Here is a 26368-nt window from a genome sequence, read left to right as displayed (position 1 = left end):
TGGATTTATGTAAAGGGTACTGGCAAATACCCCTAAGGAAGGAAGATAGGGAAAAAACGGCCTTCTCCACGCTGTCATGTTCCACGGAGGTGGGCAGTCTCGAACACTGCCTTGAGACGTTTTCTTGTAGGTGGAAACTACCGTTCCCATGATCCTTGGTACTACGCGCGACGCTTCAGTCCGATGACGTCACGCGCGGAAGCTTCAAGATGGAGCGAGGGACGACAGCGATTCGCCGTTGATTTTGAAAGCTGGTAGAAGACACGGTAGGATTTCGTTCCCCGAGTTCCAGCGTATCCTTTATGTGAGGCTTTGCCTTTCAGGTATCTGGTTTCTTGAGTGTTCCGTTTGAGCATTCTGCTCGATGTTAACGGAGCTATTTAGTGTGTTAAGCGGAGCCCTTGGCTGAGGCTCCGTTCTAGCGTTTCCGAGGAGGTTCTGTTCAGTGACTTCCAGCTGGCGGTATCCTAGCTGAACTTTCCGTTCTGGAGAGCAATATTGCCTTGGGTGGTGCTACTGCCTGGATCCGAGCCTCAGACTGCATTTCTTTGTTTCTTAAGCATTACCTCAGAATCTGTGACACTGTTTTCTAAAACCCTCAGGACCAGTGGGGTATTGACTTTAGTTTTGCTACATGAAGTAGAAGATACTTTGTTTATTTCTTACGGAGATTCTTTGAGTACATGGGACGTGCTCATTACGGACAGCAGGTCCATACAAGTTAAACTGAAGAAGTATTCAGTGCTCTTTTTTCTTTGGGCTCAAGTAGATGTATGGTCAAGTATTCCTATGTTGGAGTATCCTGCTTAAACCGCTCACAGTAAAGCCCTCCTAGTGAAGTTAACCTGGAGGTCTTTTACATTGTGGTATCTGAGACTAACGATTATTTTCTATTTTATGGATTTTCTTACAACAGGGGTTTAATGAGCTTCGCCTGGCAGGCTATTTTCCATTTGCCCTCTGTTGAAGCCATTGATGTTATCACAGTTGGTACGTGTATGTTACACTAGAGTGTTATTAGATCATGTACAGTTGATCAGAAAGATAACCTATAGTTTCTTGCATTCTAGATCTGTGATATATGTTCTACAATCTGATTGCCAGGCAAAGCCAACCTTTTCTCTCCCTACAGGTAATAAGCATACGAATATCTCCAGCTAGTGGGGAAGTACATTGGGCACTGTATCTGGGTAAAATGTCTCTACAGTGTGTGCTTGACTCATAGTGCCTTGTTCTCGTTTCAGCTTCCTCTCCCCGCAGTTCCCTTCCTACCCTTCCTGATATCCCTCGCTTGACCACTTCTGTGTGTCTGTGATCATTCAGACCCAGGGGCTGTCGAGAGGTGGAGACCATTTAGCATCGTACGATCCTGAGGACACCGGGACCTGACACACGCCCGATTGATTATACCATTTCAAAATGCTTCCATTCGGCTTACATGGTGCACCCGCCACCTTCCAAAGAGCCATGAATATGATATTGAGACCCCATGAAAAGTATGCTGGTGCCTATATTGATGATATCGTGATATACAGCGATACCTGGGACCAACATCTATCTCACTCATTCAAAGTCATTTAGACACTAGGTTCTCACGGATTGAGAATTAATCCAGCCAAAAGTCACTTAGCCTCTCAAACGGTCCGATACTTAGGTTATCTATTGGGTGAAGGAGTCATAAGACCACAAAGATCTAAACTATCAGCCATCTCTCAAATCCCTTTTCCCCGAACTAAAAAAGATTTAAGGGCTTTTCTTGGACTATTAGGTTATTACAGACGCTTCATACCTGGTTTTTCCCAAATGGCTGCACCTCTGACTGATCTACTACAAAAGAACAGTCATACTGAGGGGAACCTGCAGGCTCCTCCCCATCACGTATCACAGGCCTTTGAGTCCCTCAAGAAAGCTCTAACATCAGAGTCTGTTCTCATTAGTCCTGACTATTCCTGTCCCTTTATACTATAAATGGACGACTCAGATCAGGGGCTAGGGGCGGTTTTGTCACAAGACACTGCACAAGGAGAAAAACCCATTCTCTACATTAGTCGTAAACTCTTTCCTCGGGAGAAGAATTACGCCACTATTGAAAAGGAAGCCCTTGCTATTAAATGGGCCATAGAATCCCTACGATACTATTTGGAAGAGAGGGAGTTCACCCTTTTTACAGACCAAGCACCATTAGAAGGGTTAGCTAGGAACAAAGGACATAATGAGAGAGTGCTCTGATGGTTTCTATCCCTACAACCCTTTAGGTTTCATACTAGACACCGAAAGGGAAAAGAGCAGGGGAATGCAGATCACCTTTCCAGATATCCCCAAAATCCAATTCCTAGAAGAAGGACAGCAAGGGAAAGGGGATGTGAGAAGGACCCAGGGCTTACCACCAGTGAAGCGCTGGGCGGAGAAACCCGAACACAGGAATCAACGTGGAACAGGCAAACAGGACTTCCATCACGCTCTGCTATTTTTACACAGGAACGCGACTGGCGGTGTGACCCGGAAGAGGATCCAATGTCAACAGGAAGCAGCAGCCTTGAACCAATGAAAAGGAGCAGAGGCCAAGGGCGGAGGTCATCGGTGGCGAGGCAGAGGAGAGGTGACGCCGAGAAGATGCTGGAACCGAGACTTCAACCGTCCGAACGCCTGAAATCCCAGGAGAGCGGAGAGAAGACGCGGGACCCGATAGGCTGGACGCCAAAATACCAGGAAGCCAGGACGGGGATGAGAGCTGGTGTGAAGACTGGTGGTGTCCGGAGGAGGCTGGGAAGCGGCCGCAACTCGGATGAGAGTTGCGGCGGAGCCTGTGAGTAATCCGGTTCTGCTGGATTATTAATAGTGGGAGGGAAGTGGGAGGTAGTGTCGGGTGGGACTAGAAGAGGGAGGCAGAGACATTGATGTTATGCTTCTGTAGTGCATGTCCCCCTGAGATTGTTATCGACCGCCTGACTTTATACTGAACTCCTTCATTGATACCTGACTATTTAACCCTATATGTGCCTGACTCGATATCCTGACCCCAAAATTCTCATTTCTCTTTCCTCATCTGTTTGAACCTCCTAAACGCTAAATACACTTGGGCTCCCAGGAACCTTTCATCTCCCCCCCCTCGCACAACTTAAGCCTCTTAGGGAGCACAACGGTGTGGCGCAGGAAGACAGGAAAACTAAGCTCATAAACAGCATACTTACGGTTCCCTTCTTTATCTCATTATCCTCCTATGAGCCTCCGGGAAGACCACTGTGGTGACAAGGAAAAGGAAAGCAAGACAACCCCTTTGCTAGCATCATCTCCTTCCAGCTCATCTGCAGAGTCATCCGAAGAGGAGGAAGCCAAGGAACCAACTAGCCATCCTATCCCAACCCCTTCTGTTATCAATAAACAACCTACTTTAAAACCACTTCTGAAGCCTCCTCGCTTGTATATCAAACCCGCACTCCCACATGCCTACAGAGGACACAGCTTGTATTCCTTTTATACAAGGACAAGGGAACCCAAAGGTAATTCGGTATTGGTCCCTATTCTAAAATAATGAACACAAGGAGATAATCATACGCTAAATAGAAAGTATGACTTTTGTCCAGCCGGGCAAGAATTTATTTTCATAATATTTTTCAATAAGTAGCATTTAAGAAACAATCAATAACAAGTGGGCACAGCCGTGACCCACAAAAACACAGTTAGGAGGCATATACCTTGCACTACCACTAACCTGCAGGGATTCATGGGGTCTATGGGTATGGTAGACCTCTGGCGCCAACGGCACCCAACGGATAGACAATACACTTTCCACTCGGCGGTCCACGCCAGTCTGTCCCGGATCGACTATTTCCTCGGGGTGGGAGATGAGATACGGCGCATAGATACTATAGAAATCCTGCCCAGTGGGATCTCAGATCACTCCCCGATAATGCTGACAATGCGCTGTCAGGGAAAGACTCGTAGGAGAATCTACCCCATATACCCTAACCATTTAAAAATCCCAACTATCAGGAAAGACTTAAAAAAGGTGACAACAAATTATTTTGCTGCGAATAGAGGTTCAGTGTCATCCCCCTCAATTTTATGGGAAGCGTATAAAACAGTTTTTCGTGGACAAGCAATTGCCTCCATTGCAGGACATAAAAAAACGAGTGGGAAGGAACTTGAAGAATTGGAACACTCCTTACAGGTAGCCACTGCGGCACAAGCAGCGGACCCCACACCAGATAAAACTCACACACTACAGCTATGGCAGCAGAGACACAGGGAACATCTCAGGTTGCGGGTGATGGATAATATTTCAGCTACAGCACACAGAATCTATGAGGTAGGGGACAAAGCGGGGAAGATGTTAGCCTGGTTGGGAAAAAAGGACAGGAATGGAAGGGGTATTCAGCAACTATACACTAGCACGGGACACCTGCATACGCACCCGGAAGAAATAGTGAATACACTAGCGGACCACTTTGAGACAGTATACACCCCCACTCAAGAGATCACAGAATCTGATGCCCTGCGCAGTATGCAACATATAGAAATCCCAACAATTACACCAGAAACAGCCCAAGAATTAGAAGCAGATCTCACGGTCGAAGAAATTCAGTCGGCTATCTACGCGCTACAATCCGGGAAAGCAGTAGGCCCAAATGGGATTCCCATTGAGTGGTACAAACTAATGGCGGACACGATTGGAATGCATCTACTAGATATGTACAAGGAGAGCAGATACAGGACAGAACTCCCCGTAGACCAGCGAACAGCCACCATAGTAGCAATCTTGAAACCTGATAAACCACCCACAACATGTACGTCATACCGCCCAATATCCCTAATCAATGCTGAAGCTAAGATCCTTGCGAAACTACTGGCCAAGAGACTGATGCCCTGCCTCACACAACTAATACACCCTGACCAATCCGGCTTCATGCCAAACAGGAGTACTGCCCTCAATCTCAGGCGATTACATGGAGTGATAGCAAGGGCTCCATCATTATCAGAGCCAGCGGTGGTTCTTTCGCTGGACGCAAAGATGGCTTTCGATATGGTTGAGTGGGGACACCTCTTTGCAGTTCTGACACGTATGGGCTTCGGGCCCAAATACATAGCCTGGATACGCCTCCTTTACTCCAAGCCAGTCGCGTATATCACGGCCAATGGTCACATCTCCCGCACGATCCGGCTGGCGAGGGGGACTCAACAGGGCTGTCCCCTCTCCCGCTCCTGGTTGCCCTGGTCTTAGAGCCATTGGCGATATTGATCAGAGGTACACCGTTATTAAGGGGTATCCAATGGAGAGATGGATGGGAGGACCGAGTGTCCTTATACGCGGATAATATGTTGGTATATCTTACAGACCCCAAAACTAGTGTACCGGCCTTGCTGGCCCTATGCGATGACTACGGGTCATACTCGGGATATACTATTAATTGGTCAAAGTCCATCCTTTATGTACTAAAGGAGCCAGTTCCACAGCTTACTGCACGGTGTCCGCTGCAAATTACCACATCCCTGTTTAAATACTTAGGTATTTACATAACTGACAATCAAGCAGACTTCCTCAATAGAAATTTGATCCCAGAGAAGGCCCGCCTCAGTATGGATGTTAAGCACTGGGCCTCATTGCTGCTGACACTTCTGGGTAGAGCTGCGCTGTATAAAATGATGGCGCTCCCCAGATTCCGATACGCGTTGGAAAATTCACCATTCCCTGTCCCGGCGAGCTACTTCCGACAGGTGCAGGCTCTGGTGTCCGTCCTGCTCTGGGATGGTAAACCGGCGCGCATCGCCCAGGTCAAATTGACCAAGAGCTGGTACGAGGGAGGGATCGCTCTGCCTAACCTGCAATTATATTATTGGGCTGCCCAACTTAAAATCGTTAACCAGTGGGTGCATGCACCCCGAGACGACCCTGCCTACAGGGCAGATTGGGCACAGCTAGGTGCTGAATGTATGCATGCTTCACTTTATAACAGAATTCAAGTGAACCGATTGGTGGGACCCACGAAACACACGGTCATGCTGTGGCATGTAGCACAGGTAAAATTGGGATGGAGGGACATCATCACTAAACTTACACCGCTTTGGGACACTAAAAAGTTGGGGCAATTGAGGAAGAGTAAAGGATTCGGTCAATGGGATAACATTGGCATTTCTACAGTGGGAGACCTGTGGGACAAGGGTGAGGTGGTCCCGTTTTCCCTTCTGCAGAGTCAGTATAACTTAGGCCCAAACGAAACCTACAGATACGTACAGATAAGGCATGCGTTAATGCAGGCGATACCGCCAGACAGTGAGGTACCAGAATATTCCCCGCTAGAGGATAGACTTCTTACGGACTATATGCAACATAGCGCCACTTCTCTCAACTATAAGAAGCTACTAAATAACCAACCAGACCCGACACTGAAACTGCGCGACAAGTGGGCAGAGGAACTAGGGAACATGGATGAGACAGAATGGAATGAGGCGCTAGCATCCCCGAGAGAGATTGGGATCTCATCTAGACTCAAGCTAGTCCAGTTAAAAATTCTACATAGAGTGTACTACACAAGGGTCACGCTACATAAACTACATATAGCTCTGCACCCCTATTGCCTTCAGAGATGCGGAGAGGAGGGTACTTTGTTCCACACCCTTTGGGATTGCCCGTTGGTCGCCGCCTAGTGGCGCCAAGTAAAGCGTACAATGTCGCAAGCTTTGAATATTGCACTGATTCCTGAGCCACGAAAATGCCTTTTGAACATTTGGGAGCCAAACGATCTATCCCGGTATGGGTTGTTGTAGAGTACTTTGGCCTTGATGGTGGCGAAACGGGACATAGCGCAAAAATGGGTGTCCCCAGAACTTCCTACTATGGCGCAATGGTGTAAGTATATGGACCTATTAATGATTACAGAAAGAACGGTATACACGAACAGGATGTGCCCTTGTAAATGGAACAGGGTATGGTCTCCATGGAACTCATACAGAGGGGACCTTTGTGATCCTCTGCCGGAGGATGATGATACTGGCTCAGATGAGGAATTGGAGGAGGAATGGGAGTAGACAGTGTCTTTCTGAGCCTTACGTGACTATATGGACCACTCCACTGGATGATACCTTGGGAATGTGCTCAGCCCATGGGTATGCATTGTTTATCGGAAGTACTGGGATTAGTAATGTGTTCAATGTCGATAAGTTTGATTTGGTTAAGCAAAGTTTGATGTAAAAGTATTTGTTGTAAAGACACTAATGAGAATTTCCAGACCTTTTAAATACTTCAGTATACTTTCTGGATAATAGTGGTATCTAAATTTCTGCAACGCCGCCGAACTCCAGGGATGTCGGTACAGGGCTGTGTATTGAAGCCACAAGAGATGCGGCCGGCCCTGAGGGTTGTAGGCTAACAACTGTGTTATTTTGAAATGTATGCAATAAAGGTCGTTTACAAAAAAAATAAAAAATACAACTTTCCCTGATGTCTAGTGGGCTTTCTGTAATTGCCCCATCTGCTGCCGCAAACTCCTTGTAGCACATATTAAAACAAGTATTGAAAGTCAATCTCATCTGCATGTTTGTACCAATAATGTTCCAATGCTTAAACAACAAGATATGTTGTAATACTGTAATGTCTTTATTGTTATTACTTTGTGTGCTTTAACACTCATGCCAGTAAAGGGCACCACTAGGTGACTCGTTTGTGCTGACTCTGATGACTTCATGGTTGTTTCCCTTTAGAAGCAGGTGTTTGTCTAAAACATGTTGAAATGACCTGCTGACCCTGAAGACTCATGTGTTTGCATTGACTGATGACTTCATTGTTGGTCCCTTTGGCAGCAGGTGCAAGTTCTGGAAAACGCTTGACAGCACCTCGATTTAAAGAAGTTTTGTCCTTTCAGCTGCGCTCACTATTCATGTTTGGTTTTGAAAGGAGCAGCCACATCGAGGAACCAAAACTCAAGGGGTATTCTCAATTTCAGAGAGCTGTTTCCTACAGATCAAGGTTGCATGTGTCTTCTGACACTGCACTCTAACTGCGTGCTTTCATTCCCCACTCACCTTCTTCAGACGTTTGGATGAGGTACTGCATCCTGGACCTTGAGCAGAAAGTCTTCTGGCTAATTGGAAAAACAGAACTCCAGTAAGGTGTCAAATTGAGGTGGCACGTTTAATTCTGCAGTAGTGGTTGGTGAAGGGATATCAACTAATCATAGCACGAGAGACACATTGGGAACTAACTCCTAGTACCCCCTCAGTTGATATTTGTCTTTGGATATATAGGCTTGTTTTGGGAGCTCTCAGCGAACCTTGAAAAGAACTCTTACAGCTTTTGATTCAGGAATATCAACACCTTGATGTTATTTAACACAAGGGAACTGTAATTCTGGACTTTGCTCTCTTAGTGGAAATAATCAGCAATTTTCTTGTGTTAAATGTTAAAACAATTCTTTGTGGAGGTGGAGCTAAGAATTGTTGACTAACCTTTTTCCTTCCAGGTCTCTTTCCCTGCAGTACCCACCTAACTTCTCTTTACCCCATTTGGCCACATTGATGCTCTGATGAATTGTAAAACCCAGAGTCTGCGCTGCGGAAGGAGGGCATCTCGAGAGCATCGCTTCCAAGGAACCTGGCCCTATGGAATAGCAAACCCAACTGTATTTGTTCCTCCTGAGCAGGCTTTTCAAGACGTCATCCATGGAGGACTTCTGTAGAATGCCTGAAAACATGCAGAAAGATCAAGCAGCGGCCTGCACAGAAACTTCAGCTCTTGCAACTCAAGTGGCTTACATCCAGGATCATTTGAGTACAGCTAGAACCTCCTCTGTGACTCCTGTATCAGTAACTGCGGCATCAACTCGCCAGACGGTCTCAGTTACTGTTCCCGCTCCAGTACCTTTGGCTCCACCATAGAGGTTTTCAGGGAACCCAGTTCAAACCCAGACCTTCCTTACCCAGGTATAACTCCACTTTATGGTTCAATCAACAGCCTTACTAGGTGCACTGTAACATATAGCCTTCATGATCTTGTACCTGAGTGGGGATGCAGAGTCTTCCAATAACAAAAATACAGAACCTATGGAAATAGGAGGTGTCCGGTATACTCTTACTGTGGAGGAACAATATTTATTATGTAAGAATGGCCGGTGTCTGTATTGTGGAAAGAAATGTCACTTTGTTCAGGAGTGCTCCGCCAAACCAAAGGCTTGAGCAATCTCGAAGCAGAATGTTAGCATCAGTGTCTAAAGAGGTGGAAAAACTAACCAGTTTGAAGGATAAGCAGGATGACCCTCGACTGAAACCTCTCCGGATCAACCAGTAGCTAACACTCTACAGAGCTGAGTACCACTTCTCATCATACACCAGTCTATCAAAAGGGCATTCCGTTGAGACCCTTTCTGGTAGAAACTGGACGCGAAGACGGGGCATTTTGCGTTTGCCGTGTCTGCGAACAGATCGATGTCTGGTGTTCCCCAATCCTGGAAAATGCTGTGCGTGACGTCTTCGTTGAGAACCCAGTCGTGCGCTTCGACGAAGTCTCTGCTGAGGTCGTCCGCCTGTGAGTTGAGACTCCCTGGTAGGTGAACTGCTATTATGGACAGGTCTCGTGCAAGTAACCAATGCCAGATGGTCTGGGCTTCTATGGACAGAGTCCTGGATCTGGTACCCCCCTGCTTGTTTAAGTAATACCTAGTAGTTGTATTGTCTGTTTGCACCAGGAGGGACCGAGTCTGTAGCGATGGCGCCAGGGACTGGAGAGCAAGATGGACTGCTCTGAGTTCGAGTAGATTGATGTGATATCCTTTCTCGAAGTCTTACCATAGCCCTTGTACCTGCAGAGGGCCCATATGTGCCCCCCAACCTTGGAGAGAGGCACCTGTGATCAGAGTCTGCGTTGGTGGGTCCTGATGAAAAGGAACTCCCTTCATCAAGTGTGCCTTCTTCATCCACCACCGGATGGAATCTCTTGCAGACTGTTGGAGATGAATTCGATCCTCCCAGCATCCCATCCTCTGTTTCCACTGATCTTCCAGACACTGTTGTAGAGGACGCATCTGCAAACGTGCGTTTGGCACGATGAAAATGCACGATGCCATGGACCCCAGGAGAGAGGACACTTGCCGAACTGTCGGACGTGCAGACTGAAGGAGAAGCAAACACTTCGCTTTGATGGATGACCACCTCTCCTCCGAAGGACACACGTTTTCTTCTTCCATGTCCAATTGAGCACCCAGGTAGTGGATCTTCTGGGTGGGGTTCATTATGGACTTCTTGTAGTTGACTTGCAGACCCAACTTGCACACGAGTTGGAGGCATATCGACAGATGCTCTTCTAGTAGCGATGGGGATGAACTCTTCAGAAGCCAGTCGTCTAAGTACGGATATATGAAAATCTGTCTCTTTCGAAGACAAGCCGCCACTACCGCCATACATTTTGAAAATGTTCTGGGAGCTGATCTCAGGCCAAAAGGGAGCACTGCGTACTGATAATGATGAGCCGCTACTTGAAACCTGAGAAACTTGCGATGTTTCCTGGATACCGGAATATGAAAATAAGCATCTTTCAGATCGATGGAGCACATCCAATCCCCCTGGTGTAATTGAGGGAAGATCTGGTGAAGAGCCAGCATTCGAAACCTCTCCTTCCGAATGAATTTGTTCAACCGTCTCAAATCCAGAATGGGTCTGAACTCCGTAACTGGACCTTTTTTCTTTACGAGAAAGAATCGAGAGTACAGGCCTTGATGTCTCTGCTGAGATGGAACTGGTTCTATGGCCTTCTTCTTCAGAAGGGCGTTCGCTTCCTGTTGTAAGCGCTTTATATTTCACTGTACCATCTTTAGAGGACGCATGACAGGGGGTGGCTTCTTGAATCTCAAAAGGTACCCGCTCTGAATGATACCCAGCACCCATCTGTCCTTTGTGATCTGTTTGCACTCGTCCAGATAATACACAATACTTCCTCCAACCGGAGTGGCATGCGGTTGTAGAGGAAGCCTCCGTTCATTGTTGAGGCTGCTTGGTAGCCGATGATTGCTGCCTATTTCCATTGCCTCTGCCTCGTCCAGGCCATCGCTGTTGGAATTGCGACCTCTGTTGATTCTGGCCTTGATTTTGCGAAGACCAATTAGTCTGTGGCTCCTCTGCTGAAAAGATCTCTTGTCAAAGGGATGAAAATTACCCCGACGTTTAAAATCTTTCTTCTTTTCAAGACCTACGGCCTTAAGAGTGTCCAACTCCACTTTCATTTTAGACATCTCATCGTCAGCGTGAGATCCAAACAGAGTCGAACCATTAAACGGTAAATTTACCATTTACCTCTGAGCCTCCGGCTTTAGCCCCGTAAGGCGAAGCCAAGCTGTACGTCTAACACGAACACCGTGTGCATAACCATGAGCTGACAGATCCGCCGCATTAGCAGCCGCACTAATGCTCTGGTTAGCCACCAATCCTCCTTCTTCCACTATTTCCAGGAAGTCTTTCTGATCCTCCTAGGGAGTTTATCTGCAAAATCGAGCCACTGAGTCCCAGAGCAGACGATCATAGCGGCCCAATAAGGCTGCTGCACTGGCCACTCGCATGACCGACCCTGAGGTGTTGCACATTCTTCGCCCCAAGGAATCCATACTCTTACTATCCTTTTCAGGTGGAGAAGAAGAGGTAAATGCTGCAGAATGCGCTTTTCTGACTGCCGCCACAATAAGTGAGTCTGGAGGTGGGTCAGAACGCAAAAACATTGGATCTTTTTCTGGAGCCTTGTACTTCTTTGCAATCCTAGAAGGACCTAAACCCACCGTGGCCGGAGTTAGGAATGTTCTCATTGCTGGTTCTATCAACCCGGGCACTAAAGGCAAAAGTGGCCTGTCAGTCGACTTGTAATGCAGGGTTTCAAAGATGACTCACGTTGCTACTTGGGGAATTGCCATCTTGATGTTGAATTTATTCGCTCCACGACATAACACATCATTAAATGTGCTCAAATCATCCACGGGAGACACCCTGGAAGGAGGAGTAGATGATATAGTGGGAGAATAGTCTCTATATGAAGATCTTGAAGAAGACGAAGATGACATAGAAGATGGAGAAGGAGTTCTACGTCTTCTCTGAGGAGTTGCCGATCACTGCCTCCTACGCTCCCTTGAACGTGATTTCTCTCTCACTAAGGATTTCGAGCGTGATCTTCTATGCAGCTCCGTCCGAGGGACCGGAGCTCTCTCCCCCATCACCGGACGCATCTTCCAATGTCTAAGACTGTCCAGCCACCTCAGTGACAAGTTAACAGGCCGTTCTGTATGCTCGGGTGAAGCCTCAGGTGACACCTGCACAATATTCAGCCCTGCTGAAGACTTGGAAGCTCTGGAAGCTGCACTGTGCTCAGAGACCAATGAGCCAGAAGGAGTTTGTTGTCTGGGCACCAATTGTCTGTCATCTGACACCTGCCCTGAGGTTGAGCCCGAATGAGCCACCACAGAAGAGTCCTGGTGCACTGTCTCTTGCCCACTGCAGATCTGTCGTCTTGCTGATCATGCGGTGAAGACTCCACTATAGGTTCTGGACTTATTTCTGACCTCGACAAAGACCTAAGTGAGGGCCGAGAGGCTGGCCTTGATAGTCTTGACGCCGACCTGTGTTCAGGTGGGGGAGACCTAGACACTCCATGCTTCGAGCCCGAAGCAAGCTTCGACGTCGACCTACGTCGCGATGGAGACCTTGACCTTCTATTTTTAGGTCTCGACGTCGAATCCTTTGACGCCGTTCTTCCTCTCGACGTCGACCTTTTCCTCGACGACGACGTACGTCTCTCTCTCGACCTCGGGCTATCCTTCGACGTCGATCGATGACTCCCTCTCGACGTCGACACTTTACCCATCGACGTCGACATACGATCATTCGACGTCGGACGTCTCTCTTCCCTCGACGTCGACCTCTCACGATCCTTCGACGTGGAACGTTGCACTCCCGAGGTCGTCCTTACTGCAATCGACACCAAATGTCTCGACGTCGAAAAGGATTTCGACGGCGACTGTTGAGACGCTGAACCTTGCCTCACCGGCGAAGTCCTCGACGTCGACGGAGCCCTCTTCGACGCCGACACTGCTGACGGCGATCTGGATCTCGACGTCGAGCGCACCTTTTTTGACGGCGACGCTCCCTGGAGTCTATGTTTTTAGTTCTACCTTCTGGAGACGCTGATCTTCGACGTTTAGGCTGAGAAGATGGCTTAGCAGATGATAACAAGCCCTTGGAACTCTTCTCACCACGGTTTTCTCTCTCCAGAAGGCCCAGCAACCTCATTTTCTCCCTTTCTCTTAAAGTCCTATTAGAAAGGTTGAGGCAGTGATAACAATCTTCCACCTTATGAGAAGCTGGAAGACACACCACACAAACAGAGTGTGGCTCAGTTTTTGACATCTTCTTCCCACAGGAAGGACATTTGTAAAATAAAGGTGGCATTCTGACTAAAAAAACACCAACAGTTTAGTCAGAAAAAGATAGTAAACCACCACCAAAGCAATATATTGCCAAAAAATTACAAGAAAAATAAACTTCTGGCAGAAAATACTACAAATGAGCAGAGCTCAAGTTCCAGGTTCCTCATAGAACAAGCCGGAAAAAAGAACTGACCTAACTGTCACCTGTGGTGCATGATGGGAACAGAGTTCTCCTGGAGGCCTTAAAGGCAAAGTGTGCAGATTCTCTGGGGCCTTAAAGGCAGGGTGCCAGTCTGATTTTCTGTACACAGACATTTTTTCATATGCAGCCTTTTAGGCTAATAACTGTTCACAACAGGTTCTTTGATGAAAATAAAAGGTTTTTCATGGGTATGAAATGCATTTTAGGTTCATGCCTGTTTATTGCATTTATATACAGCATATTTTCATGCTTCAGAGCATGTGTAAGGTTTTTTTTTTTGCCTATGTATATATGTTAGGCTGCATATTATGGTATTATACATGTATATGAGTATTATTAGTTAGTACTATGTACTTTTGGATATATTTACACATATATATGTATATTGTTTATGTGTTCCGGGTTCCCGCTCATGGGCGGAGATAATTCAGTGCTTATGACTATTAATGAGTATCCCCTGGAAGAGAACCTTGTCTACAGAATATGAAGCCTTTCATGACGTCTTCAGCTAAAATCAGGCAGAGACTTTACCTCCTCATCGGGCATGTGTCTTACAAATTGATCTGGTTCTCAGCATTAAAATACTGTGTAGTCGGATCTATACTATCAAAGAGCAAAGGAACATATCTATGGAGTTACTTAGATAAGTTTCAGCAGATTGGATTTATGTGACCATCCAATTCTTCAGCAGCCACCCCCTTAGTCTTTGTCCCTTAAAGCATTGGGGAGCTTTGGACCTGCATTGGCTACAGGGCTCTCAATAACATCACTAAAAGATCTGGTACCCCCTTCTACTCATTCCAGTACCATTGGATCAAGTTATAGACACTAACTTCTATATTAAACTTGAATTAACGGGGGCACACCATTTGGTCGGCTTAGGCCTGGACATGGATAGAGGCCTGCCTTCTGTATCCGTTAACAGCTGTTTGACAACTTTGTGTTGCCGTTTGGACTATTTAATGCTCCTGCGGCATTTCAATTTAAATTAAAATTTTTGAAAACTCACCAAATGTGAGTTTCACCCCACTAAGGTGGAATGTTTAGGATTCCTCCTAACTTCTCAAGGCATCTCCGTGGCTGAACATACGATTAAGGCCAATACTGATTAGCCAAAAACTCAAAATATTAAAGATATAGGAGGTCCACGCGGGCGGTCGATGCTTGCTGCGCAAAGAAACAAACTTGAGGCAGCTTGCACTGCTTCTCTGTGCATGTTGCACAGTTCTAATGCAAACTGCACCGTTCGGGGTCAAGAAGAGCCCAAAAGCTTGAATTTAAGAGCTTGCAAGCCACACCAAGGGCCCAGGACCTAGGAGGCACCTGCTGGGGATCAGGAACTTGATATAGGAGCTTTGGGGAACACATTATGGCCCTGAGGCTCAGATCAGGAGGCCAGTAGACTAGCCTTTTGAGTTACTCTAGGATCCTGGGGTTGCAGGTCCAGTTCTTTTTCTCCAGGCAAGACGGCAGTAGGTCAGCATAGCAAAAGCAGCAGCTCCTTCAGAGTAGCGGTCCAGCAGAGTCATAGTCCGTGTAGCAGCACAGCAGTCCTTCTTCCTGGCAGAGTATTCACAGGTCCATAATTGTACTGAAGTGGTGGTGTCGGAGGTCCTTGTTTTATACACTGGTGCCCTAGTTCTGGAAGGTTGGAGAAGCTTCTAGACAGTGTCTTTAAAGTGCATGGAATACCCTGTCTCCTATGTCCTGGCTCCAAGCTGGCTAGAGTGACAATGCAGGGTTGTTAAGCCTTTTGTGTGGGGACAGGTCATAGCCTATTCAGGTTTAAGATAGGCTGGGCCCAGTTCCTCCCTCCCATTCTGCCAATGGTGGTCTATCCACCTTTCCTTCGGCGGCCATCTTGAGTGGGGACTAGAGTGGTGGGAGCTCTCTAGTGTACCCGATATAAGGAGCCCTGTAGCTGCGCTCGCGAGACCTAACCTTTGTACCAGCTAGAATTGACATTGGGGTAGCACAGAGCACGTGTAGAGTATTCTGCGCTCCGTGAACAAAACGGATTGTTTTTGCTGATTTTTACCGAATTTTAAAACTGTATAATTTTCATCTGTAATTTCACTCAGCATACTCTGGGCACATTTGCACGCATTTTCGCTCATTTCTCACGGCGATAGCTGCCGTTAGACCTTCAAACCGGGGTCAGGCTTTCCTGCACTCGGCGGCCATCTTGAGTGGGGACTAGAGTGGTGGGAGCGCTCTAGTGTACCCGATATAAGGAGCCCTGTAGCTGCGCTCGCGAGACCTAACCTTTGTACCAGCTAGAATTGACATTGGGGTAGCACAGAGCACGTGTAGTGTATTCTGCGCTCCGTGAACAAAACGGATCGTTTTTGCTGATTTTTACCGAATTTTAAAACTGTATAATTTTCATCTGTAATTGCACTCAGCATACTCTGGGCACATTTGCAAGCATTTTCGCTCATTTCTCACGGCGATAGCTGCCGTTAGACCTTCAAACCGGGGTCAGGCTTTCCTGCACTCGGCGTCCATCTTGAGTGGGGACTAGAGTGGTGGGAGCGCTCTAGTGTACCAGATATAAGGAAACAGCGGTGTACCACGCTAGCGGTCGCGTTTGCGGAGGCGCCGTCCCTGCGTCAGAGTCTCGCCTGAGTCAGCCCGTCTGCGCCCGTCAGCGTCCCGGAGGCGCTTGGGAGCGAGTTCGGTTTTGACATTTAGTTCTCGGCTTCATGTACACTAGAGATGACCTTCTGTCTTACAATGTACACACGACTCCATGCCAGCGAGCTATCCCCTACTCTGCTGGAGATATTACTACGTGCCCCACGTGTGGGTGGGTGCCGGTCCCTATTAATTCCTGTTCGGGCGAGCTCCCTTTATTAGGTAGTAAATGCTCGTTGTTAAACACCAGGTCCCTTCCTCAGCACGCTCTCGACATCCATAATCTCTTAACACAAGATGACTTAGATTGTCTCTTTCTTACAGAAACATGGCTCGGTGAGGGTTCGGAACCTGATCTGGCTATTGCCATCCCTCCTTCATATGCTATTTTCCGCCGAGATAGATGCAAGGGAAGGGGAGGTGGAGTGGCACTTATCATTAAGAGGCACATCCCGTGCACCATCTTGTCGACGGATGATTTGCCTGGCTGTGAAACCCTTGCCTTCTCTCTGGCCCTATCCCCCCATCAATCTTGTTTGGGGCTTTTGCTTTATAGACCACCCGTTCCTCTTGGCTCCTTCACAGAAGATTTGCTATTGATTATTTCCACACTGAGTCTTAGGGCAAAACATTGCCTAATAATCGGGGACTTTAACATCCACATGGATAAGGGTGAGGATCCTGAAGTGCAAACATTCTTGGATATGACGTCGTCAGTGGGACTTCATAGGTACCTGCAGTCACCTACACATGAGAAGGGGCATACTCTAGATCAAATCTTTTCAACCGTTCCGGTGGCCCTTTCCTCCCTTGCCCCAGTACTCTGGTCTGACCATTTCCTAGCGGACTTCACGTTAGTACATCAGCCAGGGGCCGCTCGCATTTCGCAGCGGCTAGCTGCGCGCAGCTCTAGAGCTTTCCACAAAGTCACCCCGGCCATGCTCACCTAGGCTTTAGAAACCCATCCTTGTGCTTTCACGGGTAGTTTGGAGGACGATGTGGTATGTTTTCAGAACTGGCTCACTGCACGTCTGGAAGCCTTGGCACCACCACGCCAGGTTAGATCTGAACTGGCAAGAGCATCAGCCCCGTGGTTCTCTGCTGCCTTGGCGGCTAAGAGAAGGCATTGCAAGAGGCTGGAGAGAATTTGGAGGAGGCACTATGATACATCCGCTAAGCAGTCCTACAGACTAGCAGTGAAAGAATATCACATGGAGATCGTTTCAGAGAAAGAATCCTTTTTAGCTAAAAGGATCGATGAAGCCGATAGCTCCTGTAAAGAGATCTTTAAGATTGTTAAAGAATTCACATCTCCCTCCTGCTGTACTCCTGCGTCTGCTTTCTCGGAACCTTGGATCATGGAGCTTGCAGCATTTTTTACTAATAAAATCCGCACTATTCAGTCAGCTTTGCAAGGAACTCAAAACATCTGGAGTATGGGCTCAGCGATCGACGGCCCCTCCTACCCTTGGTTATGCCCGACGGCAACGCATATGGGCCCCACCCTGCACTGTTTTCCCCCTTTAGAGCCTCAGGCTTCGCTTGACCTTCTGTCTAGCCTGAAATCTGGATCTCCACTGGACCCTTGTCCCGCCAAGTGTCTTGCGACCCTGGCGCCTGCCCTTAACCCGATCATCAATCCTCTCATTAATGCTTCTCTGAATTCGGGCAAAGTCCCCTCCTCCTGGAAACAGGCCCTAGTTCTTCCCCTCATTAAAAAACCGAATGCAGATGCCAAACTGCATTCGAACTACAGGCCAATCTCGCTGCTTCCTGCCCTGGCCAAGGTTACTGAAAAATATGTGCACACCACCCGTACCAACTTTTTAGAGGGTAACTCCCTATTACATCAGTCACAGTATGGTTTTAGGTCCAACCTGAGCACCGAAACCGCTCTTCTTGAGGTTACCGAGGCTGTGAAGGAAACCCTCGACAGGGGTGGAAAGGCCCTGCTTATCATGCTCGATTTGTCGGCGGCCTTCGACACCGTTCCCCACGACCTCCTCCTAACTAGACTCTGGGAGATTGGGATGCGGGGAACGGTGCTCGCATGGTTTCAGTCTTTCTTGGCCGACCGGAGACAAACGATCTGGGCTCCCCCTTTCTCCGCCCTGATGCCGCAGCTTGAAGTTGGGGTCCCGCAGGGCTCCATACTTAGTCCCTCCCTCTTTAATGTCTTCCTTACACCTCTGGCGGCACGGGTGGAGGAGCTAGGGGCCCAGATCATATCCTATGCGGATGATACACAACTCCTGTTCACTTGTGACAGGGGATGTGACTTCGATGGAGCAGCTATTCGGAAGTGTTTGGAGTTTGTGTTTGAATGGTTCGGGAAAAATGGCCTCAAATGCAACTCCGACAAATCCGAAATACTGTTCTTTGGCTGTTCTGCAGACCCAAGATGGAAGCAATGGTGGCCTTCGGCCATGTTTCCCCCTGCCAGCGATTCGGCCACAGGTAAGAATTTGGGTATGATGGTTGATAACACTCTTTCCTTCAAGGCCCAGGTTGTTGGCTTGACTGGGAAGTGCTTTGCCATCTTAAGGATGTTGCGTAAGTTTTTGCCCTATCTATAGTTTGAGCATAAGAAGATCACGGTGCAAGCACTAATAGGCTCGCGACTAGACTACGCCAACATCCTTTACTTAGGTCTGCCTGAATATCTGTTGACTCGTCTGCAGATAGTTCAAAATTCTGCAGCCAGAGCAATCTTTGGTCTAACTAGAAGAGCCAGGGCCAGCAATCTCCTTGTCTCTCTGCATTGGCTGCCGATTCGTAAGCGCATCTTTTTTAAGACCTTAATTACAGCTTTTAGGGTGCTTCACAATTTCGGCGCGGAATATCTGCAGAGAAGGGTCCATTTCTATCTCCCATCTAGACCTCTGAGATCTGCGGCCCTGGCCAAGGCTATCGTCCCAACAGTGAAGCGTGCTCGCTGTGGAGGCCGTTCCTTTAGTTACCTTGCACCCCGTCTCTGGAACACACTGCCTCTGAGTCTGAGGACGTGCACCGATCTCTCTGTTTTTAGGAAGGGACTTAAAACTTATCTTTTTGCCCTGTAATTGCTGTTCTGGTTAATCATGGTGCCGTTATGACGTTATGTTAGTTGCTGGTATTTTGGTGTGATGATCTTTAGCGCCGGGACGCTCTTTGGAGCAGCTGAGCGCTCTACGAAACAAATAGTAACATAACATAACATCCAGTCAAACATAAGCTCCCATTGTGTGTGGTTGCCTAGGAGGAATACACAAAGCCCTACTCCCAACTATACCGAATCATGTATTCGGAGACAGGTTGCAACCACCAAACGGCTAAGGCAAGAAAATGGCAAATTTCAAAAAGACATTTTCGGAATTGTAATTTACAATCCCACTTCACCATATGTTAGGACCAAACTTGAAGGAGTTTGCTTCCCATTTGGAAATTAAAATTATAAAATGTAATAAGGCAACTCCAATGCTATCCTATGGGAGAGTTGGGCCTTGCAGTAGTGAAAAACAAATGTAAGAGTTTTTCACTACCAGAACAAGTAAAAACTGCACATGTCCAAACTTTTCAATACATTGCCCCCTGTCCTTGGGGCTGACCAGGGCATTTCTTAGGGGTGACATATGTATTAGAAAGTAAGGTTTGGCCCTGACAAAAGGTTTGTTTTGCCAGGTTGATAGGGCCGGTTAAAACTGCACACACAGGCTCTGCAATGGTAGGCCTGTAACATGTTTAAATGGCTACTTAAGTCAGTAGCATAATCTAGCTGCATTTCATTTACAAACCCATGGCACATGTAGTGCCAGTTTACTAGGGACTCACCAGTAAATTAAATGTGCCAATTATGTATACAGTAATGTAACCATGTTTTAAGCAGAGAGCACAAGCACTTTAGCACTGGTTAGCAGTGGGAAAGTGCACAGAGTCCTCAAGCCAACAAAAACAATTCAGCAAAAAGGGGTTGATGACCCTGCAGAAAGGCCCATTTTCAACAAGGGATCTACCTACACATATGACCCCTTGCTAAATTCGGAATTCTGTCTACTTTTCAGAAATATACAGCTTTTCTGGATCACGAATGGGTTTCACACTGGTTGTCGCCAGAAATCGAAGTAGGTTGAAAGCACAAAAAAATTAGAAAAATGGGTTACCTCGTTCAAAAATGGCAAAACTGTGGTAAAGAATTAGTTTTCTTTTTACTTAGCTCTGCAAGATCCTGAAAGCTGGGAAGATGGTGACATTAGCACAGTAAACTGTTCATTAATGTCATTGGGGGTAGAGCAAAACAGTATCTGGCTATCTTCTCTGGTCCCTCAAGGAGAATCCACAAATCCTGGTTACCTTTATAATCCACAGGATGTAGGAGTAAAAGACACAAATTTGGCGTGAATACCTTATGTGGACAAAAAGTTATGAAGGCCTAGGCACAACGTACCCCAAATAGCTAAAAAAAAAAAAAAGGGCTCAACAATTTGTGTGGGGTGGGAGGCCCGGCAGTTAAGGGGTTATCGTGAGTTTTAAAGTGCTGTGTTTGTTTTTCTCCCTGTGTTTCTCCGGGCACGGGACACCAGTCTACAGCTGTCAAGGTGGGGCGGGGGAGGAGGAAGGACAGATGCAGCTGGGGCACTGGCCCCACCTGGCCCGCATCTAGAGACACCAGTTATTGTGATAACTATAGAGTTAAATTGTATCTGGGAAAAAAGCTGAAATGTCAAGTAGCAAGCTCCACCGCTGCTACCATTGGAGAGTTATGGAAATTAGAGTATGGCCTAGCCTTGGCTTGGTAAGATGTATTGAGAGAGACAAGGGTACCCCAATATGTGAACCTAGGGTTTGTAAAAGTAGTAAAAAAAAGTGGATCTGGTGTGGCCAACACGTCTAAATATAAAGTGACCCTGTGGAGGGCACTATGTATTAAGAATAGGAGATGAATTCCTCTAGGGGGCGATAAGCAATGTACAAGGGAACGTAGGTCAGTTTATGTCAGAGATTTATTTCCAAAACAATAGTATTCAGGTACTCACACATTAAGTGAAAAAAGCGTGACGTGAAAAGTGATAGTGAAATTAAAATTACAACATCGCATTGACAACAATAATAGAAGCTCCTCAAAAAACTACTTACACAGCGGGAGGAGTTTATGTTGTAGGGGTTTAACAGCGTTTCGATCTCAACTGTTTGAGATCATCATCAGGACATATAGCAGGTTGTTTGTTTAGAAGCAGTAACCGGCGTTTTAAGGCAGTGAACGGAAAAAAATCACTGAACATTGATGGTACACAGGTGTCAGTACCCACCTAGGAACATGAAGAAAGGGTCTGACGGATACATTTTACGAAACTACTCACCTGTATTCCTTTTTGAACTCTCTTCCAAGTTAGTCAGCTTTTCTTCATATGATATCCGCAAGATGTGAATATCTTCTTCCAGTTGCGCACGTGATTTCTGTACAGCTTCAAACTCTGTTTTCATCATTGTAAACTTATCTTCATATTCCTAAACAGAAAGGCAGAGTTAGTCACTCAAAATGAAACCTGGAAGAGAGACAGTGATTTTGGTATACCGAGTCATGCTCATTTAATAACACCAACATGTAGCAACTTGAAACTACTGTCCGACAAGGATACGTAGTCGTACTGCGCTCCCTGCCTCCTACTCTAACTTTGCCAAAAGCTGCATAGCGCCTCATAATTGAATAGCGCTATAGCGCGACTGCCTCTAGATCGCTATTATACCATTTTGCTTCGCTTTCAATAGTTTTACCGCTGCGCTGTGCCTGAAGCCCGCATTATTTGTTTATTTATCGCATTGAGTGTGTCTGTTTGCATACTGTGTACTGTACTGCACGCCGCATTTCCTTATTAGTCTGCAGCCATTATTGTGCATTTGGTGACCCTGCCTACCTCGAGTTTACGCGAGGGCCGCCATCTTCATTGTTGTTGTTGTTGCCTCGTTGTTGTTGCCTGAGCTCCGGACCACCACCTCCTCCCAGGCCTTCAAAAGGGACCTCAAAGTTCTCCTCCTCCAGAGACACCTCCAATAGTAATTCATGTCCTCTTGCTATTTGGAGGAAGGCTTCCCACTACTGATATTTACTACTTTCCATGACCATGGGAGTGCCTTCCCAGTGTTCTCCTGTGATGGGAGTGTCTGCCTTTTTGCAGTATTCTCCATGTACTTGTGTTCGGTGCCCTTTTGTAACATGCTCACAACACTTTGCCCTTGTAATCACACGGTTGCTACCTCTCACATGTTTTTGCCTCTGGTGCTTGCACGGGTGCCACCTTGCCTGCGTAGCGCCTGTTCTTGTGCCGAGCACTTGTTGCAGTATTATACCTCAAATTATACTCTGTTTTCTCTTTTAACTGCACACTTGTCACTTTTCCTCTTGTGCACTTTTGACCACCTCATGTATTTTTGGTTGTTCATCATTTTTTACTACCTCAAGTATTTTGTTTGCTCACAATTGTCACTATTACCTTTACTACCTCATGTATTTTTGGTTGCTCACAATTTTTACTACCTCAAGTATTTTGTTTGCTCACAATTGTCATTATTACCCTTACTACCTCATGTATTTTTGGTTGCTCACAATATTTACTACCTCATGTTTTGTTTTTTTTGTTTGCTCACAATTGTCACTATTACCTTATGTAAGTAACGTATGTTTTAGTAATCTGCTCTTTTGTAATGTCTCTCATTATGTTTCATTTCTGTTCCGATTGTGAAGCGCTCTGACGCCTTCGGGTAAAGTCTGCGCTATATAAAAATACATAAATAAATAAATAAATAAATAAGTAGCACCTCCTCCACAGCCCGCCCCGCCTCCCAGCTGACCCTCCTTCCCACGGACTACACCTCTCGCTCCTAGCCTCCTAGCGCCGTGACCCCTCTGGCGCTTTCAGAAGTGGTCGCTCCCCCACAAGAGCTCCTGCCTGGTATCGTACTGCGCTCCCTGCCTCCTACTCTAACTTTGCCAAAAGCTGCATAGCGCCTCATAATTGAATAGCGCTATAGCGCGACTGCCTCTAGATCGCTATTATACCATTTTGCCTCGCTTTCAATAGTTTTACCGCTGCGCTGTGCCTGAAGCCCGCATTATTTGTTTATTTATCGCATTGAGTGTGTCTGTTTGCATACTGTGTACTGTACTGCACGCCGCATTTCCTTATTAGTCTGCAGCCATTATTGTGCATTTGGTGACCCTGCCTACCTCGAGTTTACGCGAGGGCCGCCATCTTCATTGTTGTTGTTGCCTCGTAGCACCTCCTCCACAGCCCGCCCCGCCTCCCAGCTGACCCTCCTTCCCACGGACTACACCTCTCGCTCCTAGCCTCGCTAGCGCCGTGACCCCTCTGGCGCTTTCAGAAGTGGTCGCTCCCCCACAAGAGCTCCTGCCTGGTATCGTACTGCGCTCCCTGCCTCCTACTCTAACTTTGCCAAAAGCTGCATAGCGCCTCATAATTGAATAGCGCTATAGCGCGACTGCCTCTAGATCGCTATTATACCATTTTGCTTCGCTTTCAATAGTTTTACCGCTGCGCTGTGCCTGAAGCCCGCATTATTTGTTTATTTATCGCATTGAGTGTGTCTGTTTGCATACTGTGTACTGTACTGCACGCCGCATTTCCTTATTAGTCTGCAGCCATTATTGTGCATTTGGTGACCCTGCCTACCTCGAGTTTACGCGAGGGCCGCCATCTTCATTGTTGTTGTTGCCTCGTAGCACCTCCTCCACAGCCCGCCCCGCCTCCCAGCTGACCCTCCTTCCCACGGACTACACCTCTCGCTCCTAGCCTCGCTAGCGCCGTGACCCCTCTGGCGCTTTCAGAAGTGGTCGCTCCCCCACAAGAGCTCCTGCCTGGTATCGTACTGCGCTCCCTGCCTCCTACTCTAACTTTGCCAAAAGCTGCATAGCGCCTCATAATTGAATAGCGCTATAGCGCGACTGCCTCTAGATCGCTATTATACCATTTTGCTTCGCTTTCAATAGTTTTACCGCTGCGCTGTGCCTGAAGCCCGCATTATTTGTTTATTTATTGCATTGAGTGTGTCTGTTTGCATACTGTGTACTGTACCTCACGCCGCATTTCCTTATTAGTCTGCAGCCATTATTGTGCATTTGGTGACCCTGCCTACCTCGAGTTTACGCGAGGGCCGCCATCTTCATTGTTGTTGTTGCCTCGTAGCACCTCCTCCACAGCCCGCCCCGCCTCCCAGCTGACCCTCCTTCCCACGGACTACACCTCTCGCTCCTAGCCTCGCTAGCGCCGTGACCCCTCTGGCGCTTTCAGAAGTGGTCGCTCCCCCACAAGAGCTCCTGCCTGGTATCGTACTGCGCTTCCTGCCTCCTACTCTAACTTTGCCAAAAGCTGCATAGCGCCTCATAATTGAATAGCGCTATAGCGCGACTGCCTCTAGATCGCTATTATACCATTTTGCTTCGCTTTCAATAGTTTTACCGCTGCGCTGTGCCTGAAGCCCGCATTATTTGTTTATTTATCGCATTGAGTGTGTCTGTTTGCATACTGTGTACTGTACTGCACGCCGCATTTCCTTATTAGTCTGCAGCCATTATTGTGCATTTGGTGACCCTGCCTACCTCGAGTTTACGCGAGGGCCGCCATCTTCATTGTTATTGTTGCCTCGTAGCACCTCCTCCACAGCCCGCCCCGCCTCCCAGCTGACCCTCCTTCGCCCCTCCCCTCCCACCATCCACATATGACAGCTGCTCTTGCGCGCAGCGTCCACGCGCAGCGTTTGCGCCCAATCCGCGCCGAAGGTGCGCCAAAGGTAAGCCCGTCTACGCCCGTCCGCGCCTGGACCGCGCCCAGCGCCAGACCCCCTGTCCCCCGTCCCTCCCAGCCCTCCCGCATTACCTACGATGCCGCCACCCTCCTAGCCCTCAACCCCGGTCGCGCCCCCAATTGCGTCCAAGCCGCTCCTGGACACACCCATGGACCTTTCTCCTGCTACTCCTGCAAATTCAGCGGCACCGACAACATCTCCGCTACGAGCACTCCACAGACTCTCGACCCCAACCACCTACAATGCATCCTTCTCAACACCCGTTCAGTCCACAGACACGCCATTGAACTATGGAATCTACTAGACACCATCTCTCCGGACGTCGCCTTCCTAACAGAAACATGGATGAACGCCTCTTCCGCCCCAGACATCACCATAGCCATCCCAGAAGACTATAAGATCACCCGCAAAGACCGTACCAGCCACACAGGAGGAGGAATCGCTATCGTCCATAAGAAATCTATCCGCATCTCAACCAGCTCTGACGCCAACCTCGCCAACTCCGAACACCTTCACTTCCAGATCCACATCGACCCCAAGACCACACTCAGAGGCACCCTCCTCTACAGACCACCAGGACCCCGCACAAAATTCAGTGAAGACATCACGGACTTCATCTCTCCACACGCGCTCCCCTCCAAAGACTATATTCTTCTGGGAGACCTCAACTTTCACCTTGAAAAGATAAACGACCGCAACACCGCCACCCTCGTGGACAACCTCGCCAACCTCGGACTTAAACAACTAGTCACTTCCCCCACCCACATCGCAGGTCACACTCTCGACCCTATCTTCACCTCCAGCAATCATGTCTCCTTCAGCCACACTACGGATCTCCTCTGGACCGACCACAGCTGCGTTCACTTCACCTACAACAAGCCGAAACCCATCAACCACTCCCAACCTACCCTGCAAAGAAACTGGAACAAAATCACCACGGACCAAATCTCCGCATCGCTCCTTCGAAACTCCCGAGCCCTCTCTTCTAACGCCAACGAAGCCGCCACCAACCTCACCCTATGGCTATCCAACACCGCCGACACCTTAGCACCACTGAAAAAACGTCAAAGCAAACCCGGCAACAAGAAAGCCTCATGGTTCAACGATGATCTCAAGAAGTCCAAGAAACTCTGCCGCTCCCTTGAAAAGGCCTGGAAAAAAGACCCAACCACCAGCTCTAAGGACGCCTTCAAAAGCGCCACCCGCACTCACCACCAACTGATCCGGAAAGCCAAGAAAACAGCATTCAAGGATCGACTCGACAACAACGCCCACAACAGCAAGGAACTTTTCAACATCGTCAAGGAATTCTCCAATCCATTGGCCAACTCCAACGACATCA

The 26368-nt window shown here is 47.7% G+C and overlaps 1 protein-coding gene across 1 annotated transcript in view; it reads right to left on the bottom strand.

Annotated features, from left to right (window-relative positions):
* Positions 1-26368, bottom strand: part of LOC147722860 (kinesin-like protein KIF17) — a 1643424-nt gene that overhangs the window by 538267 nt on the left and 1078789 nt on the right. The window contains exon 7 of the mRNA XM_086965286.1: positions 21567-21714. Within this exon, the coding sequence (XP_086821412.1) occupies positions 21567-21714 (148 nt within the window). The remainder of the gene's footprint in view (positions 1-21566; positions 21715-26368) is intronic.

This window comes from Lissotriton vulgaris, chromosome 4_1 (genome assembly GCF_964263255.1).
Source record: "Lissotriton vulgaris chromosome 4_1, aLisVul1.2, whole genome shotgun sequence".
In the NCBI taxonomy this organism is placed as follows: Eukaryota; Metazoa; Chordata; class Amphibia; order Caudata; family Salamandridae; genus Lissotriton; species Lissotriton vulgaris.
This window is presented reverse-complemented; position numbering and strand designations above follow the sequence as displayed.